At 35.9% G+C, this 14,002-nt stretch overlaps 1 protein-coding gene across 2 annotated transcripts in view; it reads right to left on the bottom strand.

Annotated features, from left to right (window-relative positions):
- Positions 1-14,002, bottom strand: part of ATP6V0A4 (ATPase H+ transporting V0 subunit a4) — a 65,956-nt gene that overhangs the window by 15,113 nt on the left and 36,841 nt on the right. For both annotated transcript variants that reach the window (XM_074267805.1, XM_074267804.1), the window contains exons 8-14: positions 12,789-12,871; positions 11,569-11,662; positions 9,386-9,598; positions 7,261-7,411; positions 6,040-6,179; positions 4,110-4,267; positions 3,181-3,274 (exon numbers count right to left, since the gene is read on the bottom strand). In XM_074267805.1, coding sequence (XP_074123906.1) covers positions 3,181-3,274; positions 4,110-4,267; positions 6,040-6,179; positions 7,261-7,411; positions 9,386-9,598; positions 11,569-11,662; positions 12,789-12,871 — 933 coding nt within the window. The remainder of the gene's footprint in view (positions 1-3,180; positions 3,275-4,109; positions 4,268-6,039; positions 6,180-7,260; positions 7,412-9,385; positions 9,599-11,568; positions 11,663-12,788; positions 12,872-14,002) is intronic.

Here is a 14,002-nt window from a genome sequence, read left to right as displayed (position 1 = left end):
TCCTAGCTGTGTGACCCTGGGCAAGTCACTTAACCCGGGGGGGGGGGGGGGGGGGGAGGGGAGAGAGAATGTAGCAAATAACAAAAAAATGTAGCAAATAACAAATGCCTGTTGAAGGGATTAAAAAAAAAAAACTTTGACAAATGCTTTTTGCTGTTTTACAAAAGACTTAGAAAAGGCAAATGGCTAGATGTAACTGGAATGGGTGAGAATGCTAAAAGAAAAGTTGGTTTGGGATTGTCAGAACTAGGTGGGTGGTAATACTACTAGAGAAGTTTATACTTGCACAACTAGGTTACTTAAAGATTCCAGATAAGAAAGTAATTGTTAATAATTCATGAATAGTGACATCCAGGAAAAAATTGCATAAGACTTCTTTAGCTTAGGGCCAATGCCCTGGAGAAATGGTTTTCTACTCACTTCCAAAGGAGATCTTTACTTTTGGGAGTCTAGTAGGCTCCTTCAACATGGTAGAAAAGGAAATGGATTTATGATCAAAGACTCTTGATTCAAATTCTGGGCCCAGCTGTTCATCCCTCTACTTTTCTTTGGACATTCTGTTTCTATGAGGAAATTAATGGTTCTTAAAGTATGGTCCCAAGATACTTTCAAGGAGTCCAGGAGATCAAAACTATTTTAATAATAATTCTAAAAATTTTTAATTTCTAATATTATCAATATTAAATATTTATAATTTTGGAAGTGGGTCCCCCAAAACTTTAAAGAATTTAAAGGGGACCAAAATACTTGAGATTACTTAAGCTTCAAAACCTGTCATGTTAAGGACTAGTGAAGGAAAGGGAAATTGTCTGATGAAAGGAACTCCCTAGTCAGACAAGGAGAATATCCGATATTGGGGTGACAGCTGGAAGATAAGAAGTGACATCAAGTTGCCACCTCCAGCAGATCTGAAGACTAGGTTTCAAGCAATCAAAACCTGAGCAATTCCTGGATCAGAGAAATATTTAGGGGAATCCAAAGGCTCTGCTCCCATTCAAAGTTAATATCCCCAACATACACATGCACAGAGGCACTAGGACTAGATATAGATATTATACGTTCACACATATTCATACATACACATTATATATATAGTAGAGAGTCAATGTTTTGTTTTTTTATTTATTTTTAATATATCAGGTAAATGAAATGGCATAAGAATTAAATGGTAATAAGGAATGGAAGTTAGACATTGGCCATGTTTGTTAAAAAGCCAATAATTATTGATTCGCTGATATCTACCCTTTCTGTTCCCTTCCCTAGGCAAGAAAGAAATAGGAAATGTTTGCTTGGCAATAAAGCAAGGGATAACGTAGAAGATCTTTGGGCTAAACTCCCATTAGGAGGAGGTTAGGAAGTGGAAAAGAAAAAGGGGAAACAATCAGTAGATCTATTTTTAAAGGAAATAATTCTGAATCTTACAGACTGCCCCCACCCCCATCTGCATGTTGATGCTTGATTTTGCTTTTATGGAGAATAAAGCTTTTTATTTTACAATTTAATGAAAGATTAAAAGCACTTGAATTGGTAGAAGAATACACCCTAGAACTAGGTAGATGAGAGGGGGCAAAGGCTTTTTGCTTGTTTCACTTTGCCTGGCTGGATCACTATCTCTAACTCTGCAGGACCAAGGAGCCATGTTAGATGAAGGACCGAACAGAAGCAGTTGTTGTCAATGTTTCTGGTGATGGCCCCTTAGAAATCATAAAGGGTCTTTTTGGATAGCAAGGCTGCCACCTTGTGGTTAATGCATCTAATAACTACATGGCTTTTAATCAATGGTTTCTAACCTACTTCATTTAGATTTAAAAGTAGAATTAAAAAAAAAAAAATGTTTCACTAAAATCTAATTATTAACATATATGTCCCATTGTTTCCCAAAAGGTTTTCATTCATATGTTTCCCACAGGTCACTGAATAATTCTATATAAGTCCTAGTAATGGCGAGGATCTCAGAAACTAATAATAAAGCTATCCCTATACACAGTTCACTTCTACAGATTATTTCTTTCAAGAATGGTGGAAATATTAATTTACCAAAGAGGGGAAGCCCTTTCTCCTTTTTTAACATACCTTAAAAAGAATATAATGTGAATTTCTAATAATAGATGATCTAGAGCTCTTGAGATTTGAAAGCAAATGACTTTACGACAACCTTTCAAGGCAGGTATTAAAGATGTTAATAGGCAGCTAGGTGATACATAGATGGATAGCTGGACCTCAACCTGATCTCAAATGTGCCCTTAGTCACTTACTAGCTCTATGACCCTGAGCAACTTATTGTCTTCTGTCTGCCAGTTTCCTCATCTGTGATATAGAGATGATAGTAAAATCAGCACCTATTTTTCATGGTTACTGTGAGGATCAAATAAGATACTAATTGGCAAAGCACTTAGCACAGTGATTGGCACATGATAAAACACTATATAAATATTAACTATCACCATTAATTAAAAGGAGATATTTGTGAAACACTTTGCAAACCTTAAGCTATATAAATACTAGTGATATTTTGAAAATAAAAAGTTTCAATAAAAAATTACAAAATAAATACGAGTGATTAAAATTCATATTTTACAGATGACTAAACTGAGATTCAGAAGTTAATTAACATATCCATCAGGAGATATATGAATACACATGTCCTGATCTATCCTTTATTTTTAAAATTATTTTTAATTTAAGCTATTGCCAATTTGTAACAATGACCAATCATATGGGGACAACACTGAAAGGTTTTCAAAAGCAAATTCCTCTCAACAACCCTGTGGTGCTGCATATAGCACAAGTATAAACTTTTTACAATTGAAGAAACTGAAGAGGCTGAGATTAAGTGACTTGTTTCTGTTTGAATCCAAACACCTTTTTTTCTGGCCCTCCATTCAAAGTAATAACTGGTGTAATATAATTATATTATTATATATATAATTATAATATAATTATAATCTGGTTATATAATTTCTCAAATCCTTCCAAATCTGAGAGTCTATTTCTGTATTTGGTGATACAAGTGGCATAAAGTGATTCTAAGATAGGATGCATAATCACCATGTTTTGTATCTTTAGTTTCTTCACAGTTGGAAAAATCGAGGACACTCTGTAAATGCCCAGGTACCAAATGCTAGATCTAACCTCCAAAAGGCTACTGCCAGAACTTCTGACCCAACTTAGCATTCTTACCGGGTCAATCCCAAATGGGTATGGATTTCCAGAAAATACTCCAGGGACAGCTGGGTCCAGCTGCAAAATTGGATTGGTTTCCACCAAGTGAGAACTGCAAAGAAACAGAAGGAATAATTAATTAGGTGACATGAAAAATGTTTTCAGATATTCCTGTGAAGATGTCTGAATACCTTTTCAGGAGAGGTAGGCCTAAAAAAGTCATGACTTCCAGGAGTTTTAGATTCAGTAGATTCAATAGTATCTGTTCCCTTTCTTCAGAAATTTAGGTTCCCTTTGGATTTATTGGCCCTTCCAGACTTCAGATCAAAGGAAGCCAGAAATAGTAGATCTTACTGCAAATTAAGGCTAATCCAGTCCCTTCTAAATTCAAACAGTGGTTTACAATGGCTTCTTCCCAAGGGAAGAGGATCTTTTTAGATTTTTATAAATATATGTATATATATATATATATATATATATATATATATATATATATATATATAAACTAATTTATTTATTTATTTAGGGTTTTTAATGTGGTGCTGATGAAATTGTTGTCTTGACAAATATATTTCAATATAATTGAGTTCCTTTGTAATACTATTTATTTTATGCATTTAAAAAATATTTGAGCATGGGTCCATATCAGAACACCAAAGAAGACCATTCAGAATAGCTTATCTCTTTTACTATAACAAAAGATCCTTTGTACATAGTAGGAGTTTAATATGTTAATTGTTGACTGATTAGTATCTTCTCTAAGATATATCAACAAATACCTTTGTTGAATGAATGAACAGATAAAAGACATTTGATAGTCCCAAGAGGAGACGGCATTGACAAATTAAAGCCTCTGGGCCTGGATTTCCCCACTAAAAAACTGATGACATGCCACCAAATTGTCTAGAGTGGTCAAAGAATAACTTGAGTAAATTTCAGTCACTTACTTCCATGTGCCATTTGTAAACATGGACCGAACACTCCAGGAGGAGCCAAAGATGTTGAGAGCCTTGGAGAAACAGTCATTGTATATGAAGCCAGTGTAGACAGAGAAGAAACCCATTAGCAGGATCAAATATCGTCCATTGAAGAAGGTATTCCAGATCTGCTCGAAAGGAGACAGAGGGTTAGAGGGTTATCCTTGGACACTGATCCCTTGTCTTCAATGATGGATCTTTCAAAGGCCATTTCCCATGGTACAACATCTCCTTTATCCAATGGTCATCAGTTTTTTTTTTTAAATAATTTTTCAAAACAAAGAATAAGAGCAAGCTGCTATTGCTTAATTATCACTGAATAATCAAGTCACAAAATGATTCAATGTAGCTTCTTTAAAAAATTACTTCATGCTAGAAGTGATTTTTTTTAGAGAACAATTAACAAAATTAACAAATTAACAAATTTAATAACTTGAAGAATTTATGTGCCATTTGATGCAAATCATTTATTTTTTAATTCATAAAGCAAAGAGAATAGAGGAAGTAGGATGAAAATGTTTATATTAAAGTTAATTATAATACTTTTATAATTGACACATGTGGTCTATCTAGTATTAACTACACAAAGTCAAGTTTATCTGTATTTAGTATGTGTGTATGTATGTATGTATGTATGTATGTATATAAAAGCTTTTTCAAACATTAGTCAGAATTGTGTTTTCCATATAGCTTAAAGGGGCTGGAAGGTATTAGAAAATGCTAATATATCACCAACTGAAAAGCCCTTTTTCTATCAGGAATCAGGGATTTATGAAGTAGGGGTAGGGAAACAGGTGAAAAACATTAATAGGATAACCACAAGTAAAATATAGATTTAAATTTTTGAAGGGGAAAATATAACAAGAACAAAACTTTTTCTCTTTAAAACAAATATCAAGTGAACAAGCATTTATCTGTTGCTGTTCAGTCAGTTCAGCCATGTCCAATTCTTTGTGACCCCATTGGGTTTTCTTGGCAGAGATTTTGGAGTTATTTGCCATTTCCTTCTCTAGCTTATTTGACAGATGAGAAAACTGAGGCAAACAGGATCACTCAGATAATTAGTGAGTGAAGCCAGATTTGAACTCATGAAGATGATCAATATTCCCTTCTCTAGGCTCAGCACTCTATCCACTGTGCCATCTAGCTGTCCAAGCATATATTAAACACTTACTGTGTGCCAAGCTCTGTGCTTACAAATATTATCTCATTTGATCTTCACAACGTTCTTGGAAGACAGTTTCTATTACTGTCCCCATTTACAGTTAAGGAACCTGAATCAACAGAGGTCACTTTCCCAGAATCACATAGCTAGTAAATGTCTGACATTACAATTTGAACTTGGGTCTTTCCACTTCCAGAGTCCGAGTTCTATCCACTCTGTCATCTGGCTTCCTCTTTCTCTGGGAGAGAACAAAATATTGTTCATGGAAACAGAATTTTAGATTTTAAAGGGAAAACCAGTTTTCTGTGGCTCCATCTCTCATTTTAAAATTAAATTTATAAAGATACGAGATTCAGAGTAGTTCATCAACTCAGGGGCTACATGGAATAGTAGATAGAGCGCTGGACTTAGAATCTGCCAACCTCAGTTCAAATACTGCCTCAGATGCTTCCTAGCTATGTGGTTTTGGACAAGTTCCTTAATCTCTCTGAGTTTCTCAATTTCCTCATCTGTAAAAGAAGGGGATAGGGTAATGACCTCTAGGGTTCCTAGGATAATCTTAGATAATTTATGGTCAGATGTTCTCCTTTTCTAAGATCACACAACTTGTGGGAAAGTTTATTTTCCACAAAGACTTAGAACTTCTAGTATTAATCCCAGTATATAAAACTCCTTTCTTTTTAAGCTAAAAATTGAAAGGGAAATCAGGTTAGATGTTTAGTGTAAGATGCTCACCTCATTGGTGTTCTTCTGGGCAAGCAAACTTTTTTCATTCATGACCATCCAAAGGGCCAAAAGCAGCATGATAGCTCCATGGCCACAGTCTCCAAACATCACAGCAAACAGGAAGGGGAAAGTAATAATGGTGTAGGGGGCTGTTGGAGAAGAGGTATAGCAAGCTTGAGTTCATTTCAATTAAAACACAGACAGCTAATTCAAGAAAAACAGACAAATTTCTATAACTACTGAGTTATCTAGAGAAGAGTTCCAAAAACTTAGACTGTTTTTTTTTTTTTAAGAACTATAGAGCTAGAAATGGATGAAACTTTGAATGAATCAACCGGGGCAGCTAGGTGGCTCAGTGGATAGAGCACCAGCCCTGAATTCAGGAGGAGCCAAGTTCAAATCTGATCTCAGACACTTAACACTGCCTAGCTGTGTGACCCTGGGCAAGTCACTTAACCCCAGCCTCCAAAAAAAAAGAAAAAAAAGAATGAATCAATCAGTAAGAATCTATTAAGCTGTTGCAGCAGTTGTGGGCTACTTTAGATGTCCAGCTTTGATGGGAATTGTGATTCTTGGGTTTGGCTCTTCTGCCTTGCTGGAAGTCCAAAATATCATGATAGGATTCATTGTTTCTGTGCCTCTCAAGGATGGTTATCACCCACATCGAGTCTAACTGTAAGAATTGTGTGCTTGTCCATTCCATTCTGCATCTAGTCTTGGCTGGATGTGACTGGACAGGCTGTTTCATGAAAATACCAGGAATAAAGACATCAACTTCCCTACAGAGTTTAAAGGGAAATTATTCATGATATTAAGAAGCCATGTTGTTTTAGAATTTAGGTGATCACCACTGGTTATAAGAATTTCAGGTATCCAGAAGTCCTTTTCCAAGAATTCTCCCTGAGGATGGAATCCCATGGCATTCATGAAACTGTTCAAGAAAATATGATCTTAATTGGATTTAAAGAGATATTCTGATGCTATGATTTACAAAAAAAAAAAAAAAAAAAAAAAAAAAAAAAAAGCAAAACATGGATTTACCTGCTTGTGCAAACTCTACGTTTAACGTTATAAACAAGGATAAATTCTTACTCGAGGGCACCCTGAACTTGAATGCCATCTTATGAACAACATGGTGCTATTGATTTGAGTATCTACCAATTGAACTTATGATCTAATCTTTCATGATGTCATTGACTAAGTCTCTAAAACATACTGATATCTACTTACTCGGATTCATCTCCCGGTAATTCCCTACTCCATAAGCATCCACAATGTTCTGGAAACCAGCAGTGAATTTGTTGCTTCTATTAAAAGTAGGAGGAGTTGATTTCATTTCCACTGCTGTCATAATGGGGGCAATGGGTGAGCCACTTCTGTCCTGAAATGGGGGAAAAAATCAATTTCAATTCAGTTAAATTCAAAAAAACATTCATTAAGCATCTTCTATATGCAAGGTCTAAGGATACTGAAGATACAAAGAGAAAGGCTGCCCTCAAGAAGCTTACATTCTACTGAGACATACTACACCAAAACTAATCATTTGAAGAGCGTGAACAAGTGGATTATCAGAAAATGTTTCCTGATGGAAGTGGCAGCTTAGATGAGCCTTGAAGGAATTCTAAGGAGAAGAGGGTATCTTGGGCACTGGGGATAATCTGTGAAAAGGGGACAGAGGAAAGAATGGTATTGTAATTTCAAGGAACAGAAATAAACCAATTTGAATGGAATGAAGAGGTCATAAAAAAGAATCATGTAAAAGTGGCACCATATTTAAGTAGATTTTAAATGACAAAGTGAAGAGTTTATTTCAACTTAAGGACAGTAATAGGGAATCCTCAAAGAAAGTGAGAAAACAGTGATCCCAAATGCGGAGAGTTGTCAGAAGGCAATTGAATTATTACTCACTGCTATGAATTCATAAGCAAATAACTGCTTCATTTTTCTGTAAAGTTATGATACTAATTCCCCAGCCATATTAGCTCACAAGGCAGTTGTGAAGCTAATAGGAATAAGCTCACTCCTTTTATTTTCCTAACACTGTACAGTCCATGTGCCCCTCCCAATTCCATGGGCACTTCTCTCTCCTTCAATGACCTCACTATCCAATGGCCTCCTCTCAATGAGAACATTAGTCTACAATTCTGGTTTTAATTTTGGTTTTTCCTATATTGGATATTAGATTATAGATCTTTCTGGGGGAGTCCTGCTCAAGGTCACCTAACTAGTAAATGTCTGAGGCTGAATTTGAACTCAGGTCCTCCTGAATCCAGGGCCCGTGCTCTATTCAATGTGACATTTACCTGCTCTTAGACCATAGATTTTAACAGTGACTCAAGAGCCAACTCAAGTCTTTCATCTGCTGCCCCAGCCCTTGGTGATCTTACTCTCCCGGGAGCTGATGAACATGGCTATATGTCATTTAAATGAAATATCCAATCTTCTTAATGAGACTGAACTTAAGTGCAGGGATTTTTGTGCTTTTCCTATAACACTCAGCGTTCATGAGCATTATTCCCAAGCCCCGTGCTTTCAATTTAACCCCATTGCTGGGGAAAATACCATCTTGATATAAAGGACAAAGAAGTAGTCCAAGAAGTTAGTACAGATTATAGAATGTCTGACTCCTCTAGGAGTAGAACCTTGACAATAGGGATTCTTCCATTTCTCTACATATAGATAGATAGGTTTATATACATATTTAGAGATTGATAGATATGTAAATATGTATATAGCTTTGTATACTCAGAGCCTAGTACTATTAAACTCTGAATAGCTTAGCAATCTACTGCTCCTGCCAGACATCTTGCAAAAAAGACCAGAGTTTAGAATGTTAATTTTTACAAGGGCACAGCGGCTATTTGTAGAGGACAGTTATCCACAAATTCTCTCAACTGCCACCTGGAGATCAGTCATAAAAAAAAGGAAACATTCAAATCTCAAGCAAGTATAAACCCCACTGTGACTTCTATAGGGAATGATATTATTTCATGCTGATCACTAAACAAATTCCAGTATTCCTCCATGGGCTAGGATTACACACACACACAGAGTAAACTCAAGCCCCATTACAGGCAGGTTTTTCCACGTGTAGTGACTTCTCCGTGTATACTTCCTCAACCCCCATTCAAATCTGAAGTCCCCAGAAGATAGCTGTTACTATTAACCCTGAAGTAATCCTTAGGAATAACTCTCAAGGACTGGGTTTCTACCAGCTTTCCCACTAACTTACTCGATGATCCTGACACCCCAGTCAAGGAGTTGTGGTAAAAGAGGCAAGGGTACTTTACGGAACAGCATAGATCCCCAAGCATCTTCAAACATCCCTTCTCTGCTGCTCTCGCTAGTTACTTACAACTCCTTGCTGTAATGCTGTTTTGATAGCTACAGTATCTGCCACCGGGAACCAGATCTCAGCAATAATACACTGCTGGGTCACATCAATGTTGCAGCAATTTAGAACGTGGTAGATGGCTTTCATTTTCTGTACTTTGATGCTCCATGAGTACCAGTTGGCAGCCGCTTCCTGCAGTAGTCGCTGACGGTGTGATTCAGTTTGCGTTATGACCTATGAGACCAAATAGAGAGATAATTACACATCCACTAAAAATGGGAACCAGGGACATGTTCATGGACAATATGGAAGTGATTTTGACTTCCACTGAGCTCCTGGAGTGAATATGATTCAGAAGATCCATAGAGCCATGGATTAATTGTGTCCATGCTTTAATCTAGCTCCAACCCCATTCAGAAACTTGAAAGGGACTTTTGATCATCCATCCCTTTTCCAAATACAGATATACAAATATACACCTGGAATATACTCCCAAGAGATCATCTAGTCCAAACCTCAGATAGATATTGGAAATGAAGAATCTCAGGGAGATTCATAGTGACTTGTCCACTTATATTGGGAGTATCAGTTGGAATTTGAACCCAGGTCCCAGAAGAAACCGAAGTCCAGAGAGATTGTGACTTGTATTCATGGCTATCCTGTTAGCATCTAGGTGGCACCATAGTACAAGGAACACCAGGTCTAGAGTCAGGAAAATTCATTTTCATGAGTTCAAATCCCATCTCAGATACTTAGTAGCTGTGTGATCCTGGGCAAATCATTTACCTCTATTTGCCTTGGTTTCCTCATCTGTAAAAGGAGCTGAAGAAGGAAATGACAAACTACTCCAGTATCATTGCCAAAAAAATTCCAAATGGGTAACCAAGAGTCGGACACAACTGAACATTCCATATTTGATTCTTACAGAATATAAGTATTTAATAAGGGAAGTTGATGACCACCTTTTAGGGGAATACCAATTCCCAAATGCTATTTGGGCTAAGCCAGAGAAGAATTGCCCAAAGTCCTGAGTTACTCAGGACCTCTGAATCAGGAGGGAGTTTCAGACACAAAGATCTTATCCATATTATAGACAGAAAGATGATTAGACATTGTTTTAGAAAATCCAGGACTTAACCCATCACTAACTAGCTGTATGAGATTAGGTAAATTATCTCACCCCTTAGCCACAATTTCCTTTCAATAAAGAAGGAATATGAACAGTCTAAAATACTAAAGTATTTAGTCCAAGCCTAAGGCACTACAAATTCTACAATTCTGGGATTGATGTTTTGTCAATACAGCTGGAATTTAAGATAAGTTTAAGAAGTTCTGTCTTTGGGCTGATCCAGAGACTCTCAAATCATGAATGACAGATGGAATAACTTCCAAGTATTGGCACATGATTGCCATTTGGGTATATCACATTATCTATGATTCTTGAACACCTCAGCTAAATTTCAAGCGAGGCCCAAAAAGTAATAGCTGACATGTATATATAGTGTTTTACAATTTACAAAGCATGTTCACATACTTTATCTCAACTGCTCCTTATCACAATCCCATAGTATTGCAAATCTTAGTAGTATTCCTTATCACAGCCCCAAGTATTGCAAATTTTATCACTACCATTTTACAGATGGGCAAAATGAGGTCCAGAATTGTGAATTCAATATCTAAAAAAAACCAAGGATTTGAACACAGGTCTTAAAACTCCAAATTGAACATAACTTCTGGTACACCTCAATGCCTCCCTTTGGACACTATACACCATCTGGTGCAACAAAAGTGAATGAGAACCAAAAAACTATGGATTTAAACTTGAAGGGACCTTAGATACCAAGTCCAACTTTAATTTTACAGATGAGGAAAATGAAGCACAGAGAGATGGAATGTCTTAATCATGATCACTGCTAATATTAACTTTAATGGTGCTTTAGCATTTGCCAAAAATATTATCTGAACTTCACAACGAACCTGTGAGATAGGAATCATTATTATATCCATTGGTGACATGATTTGAACTCAAGTCTTGCTGACTTCTGACCCAATGATCTATCCCCTGTACCACTTAGCTTAGAAGGAAGTATCTAAAGCAATTTATCCATTATTCCACACTGCCTCTGCTACGACCCTCATTCAAAAGACGTTCTTGATAATCATCACAATCACCCCCAGTGGAAAAAAAAAAAATTCTTACTTACAGTATTTAAATCCTCCAGCCTCACATTGACATTGGCCAACATTTCTCTCCTCTCAGAAGCCACTTCAGGACAGGGATAAACAGTGGCCCTAAATCTGTGTGCCAAAAGATGTTCCATATAGCATTACTGAAGACATCTGGAGAACTCTACCATATTTCAAAGTTTTTTCATTCATTTTTTTTCCCCTCTTCATGATCCCATTTGGAGTTTTCTTGACAGAGAAACTAGAATGGTCTTGTCATTTCCTCCTCCAGTTCCTTTTATAAATGAGGAAACTGAGGCAAACTAAGTAAGTTGGCCAGAGACATATATCTGGTAAGTATTTGAGGCCAGATTTCAATTCAGAAACATCAATCTTTCTGATTCTAAGCCGGGCACTCTTATCTGTTGAGTCACCATTTCAAAAGAACTTACCAATTCTTAAATGGTTACAGATTTGAGATATGAATGATTTCCTAGAGCAAAATCAATTTCTTGATAAATAAATCCAAGGGCAAGGATTTCCCATTTAATTTACTATAATTGGGAATCACCACTGGGATTCTATTTCATAAATGGCCTGCTTTCACAAAACTTCTGAGCAACTTAAGCAGTGAGGCTACAGGGAGACATGTCCCATATTGAAGTCAGAATTTCATAATCAGTTCTTCTAGAATTTCTAGGTCTGTATAACTGGGAACTAAACAGAGCTCACTTCTACAGACAGAGCCTAAAAGAAGAAATACAAATTAGTCCATTTTCCTTCCATTTGGGACAAGGGTTATAACCAGAACTCTACACAAAAAAAATCTGTGACCTATGACTTCAAGGTCTATGAACTTAGGAAAAAAAAAATTACATCTTCATTTCAACATAACTGACTTTTTGACCCATATGAATTCCATACATTTAAAAGCATTTTTCTGAGAAGAGGACTATAGAATTTAGCAGATGCAAAAGGGATCCACAAGAAAACATTGACTTAGCAGTTGATGACACATTCAGCAGAGAATGCAATTGTTTTGTTTATTTTATTTATCTGGACCCTCCCTGGGCTTCCCACAATTTAATTAAGTAATTAAAAACAGGTTATATTGCCAGGTGTAGGGGATGAATAGTCACCAGAAAATTCAAGTAGTCCTTAAAATCTCAGCCCAAAAAATGTACTCTTTTTTCTAAATTTCTCCAATTAATGTTGACACAGACCCAGGGTGGAAATAACTACTCCATGCTCTTCTTACCCTTCACAAATTTTGCTGACTTTTTTTTTGAGTTGGTCCCCTTGATAAAATATGATGAATATGTTCTTTTTCAGCTCTTCTTTCTGAAACATCAACACAGTATAATTATTAGGAGTTTGTTTTATCTTTTGTTTTAGCAAATATTGCAATATTTCCATTCTCATAGAACTATCCCTTAAAAAAAAAAAGAGGAAAAATAATTCAGCAAAACTAACCAATACATTAACCATGTCTAAAACATATGTAAAGAGATCCATCCCTTTGCTACTGAAATGTGGTGTGTTCTATATGAAATTAAGAAAAAGAAGAAAGTCCATTGCAATAGGATTCCTTGAGACCAAAATTTATTATTACAATTGATTATAATCTTCAATATATCAACAAATAAATTTTCAAATGTAAAAACCATACTGGTAGACCAGTTTTGCAACAGAGATAGCCTAGAATTAAACACACACACATACACACATCTATTCTAATGATAGAAAATAGAAACATATCAAAAAATGTTTTCCTCACTGTCCAAAAATCACCAACTTTTGCTTGAGTTACATGATACAGTAAATAATAATATGGAATAATAACAGCAATAATAACTAGCAATTATAGAATACTTCACTTGCAAAGTACTTTACAAATATGTCTCATTTTATCCCTACAACAAACCAGAGAAGTGGGAACCATTATTGTCCTCTTTATAGCTTGGGAAAAATAGAAATTTAGTCACTAGTCTATTTGAATTCTATCCACTGCTCCAGGTTGCCACTCCTAGAAAGAACTAGTGGTATATATGATTAGAGAGCTAAACTTAGAGTCAGTAAGACCCCACTTCAAAAACAGCTTTTGGCACTGAGTAGTTATATAACCCTGGCCAAGTCATTTAATTTATTTACCTCAAGTTTTCAGATCTTTAAAATAGAGATAATAATCATTCCAACCTTCCCCAAGTTGTGGTGAGAATGGAGAAGATACATTTTTAAAGCCCTTTGCAAACCTCAAAAAGTATTATTATCAATTGCTAGTTATTCCTCATCATCATTATTAATTGCTTACAAGGCACTTAATCAGAGGATTATAGAACTCTCTAGTTAAACTTATCATTTTTAGTTTAGTAAAGAATGGACCAAACTAAAGGACTTGCCCAGATCACACAAATACTAAGTAGTATTAAGTCAAGTCCCTTCTGTTTTCCATAGAGTGACTTTCTGGTTCAT

Source organism: Sminthopsis crassicaudata, chromosome 5 (genome assembly GCF_048593235.1).
Source record: "Sminthopsis crassicaudata isolate SCR6 chromosome 5, ASM4859323v1, whole genome shotgun sequence".
Taxonomy (NCBI): Eukaryota; Metazoa; Chordata; class Mammalia; order Dasyuromorphia; family Dasyuridae; genus Sminthopsis; species Sminthopsis crassicaudata.
This window is presented reverse-complemented; position numbering and strand designations above follow the sequence as displayed.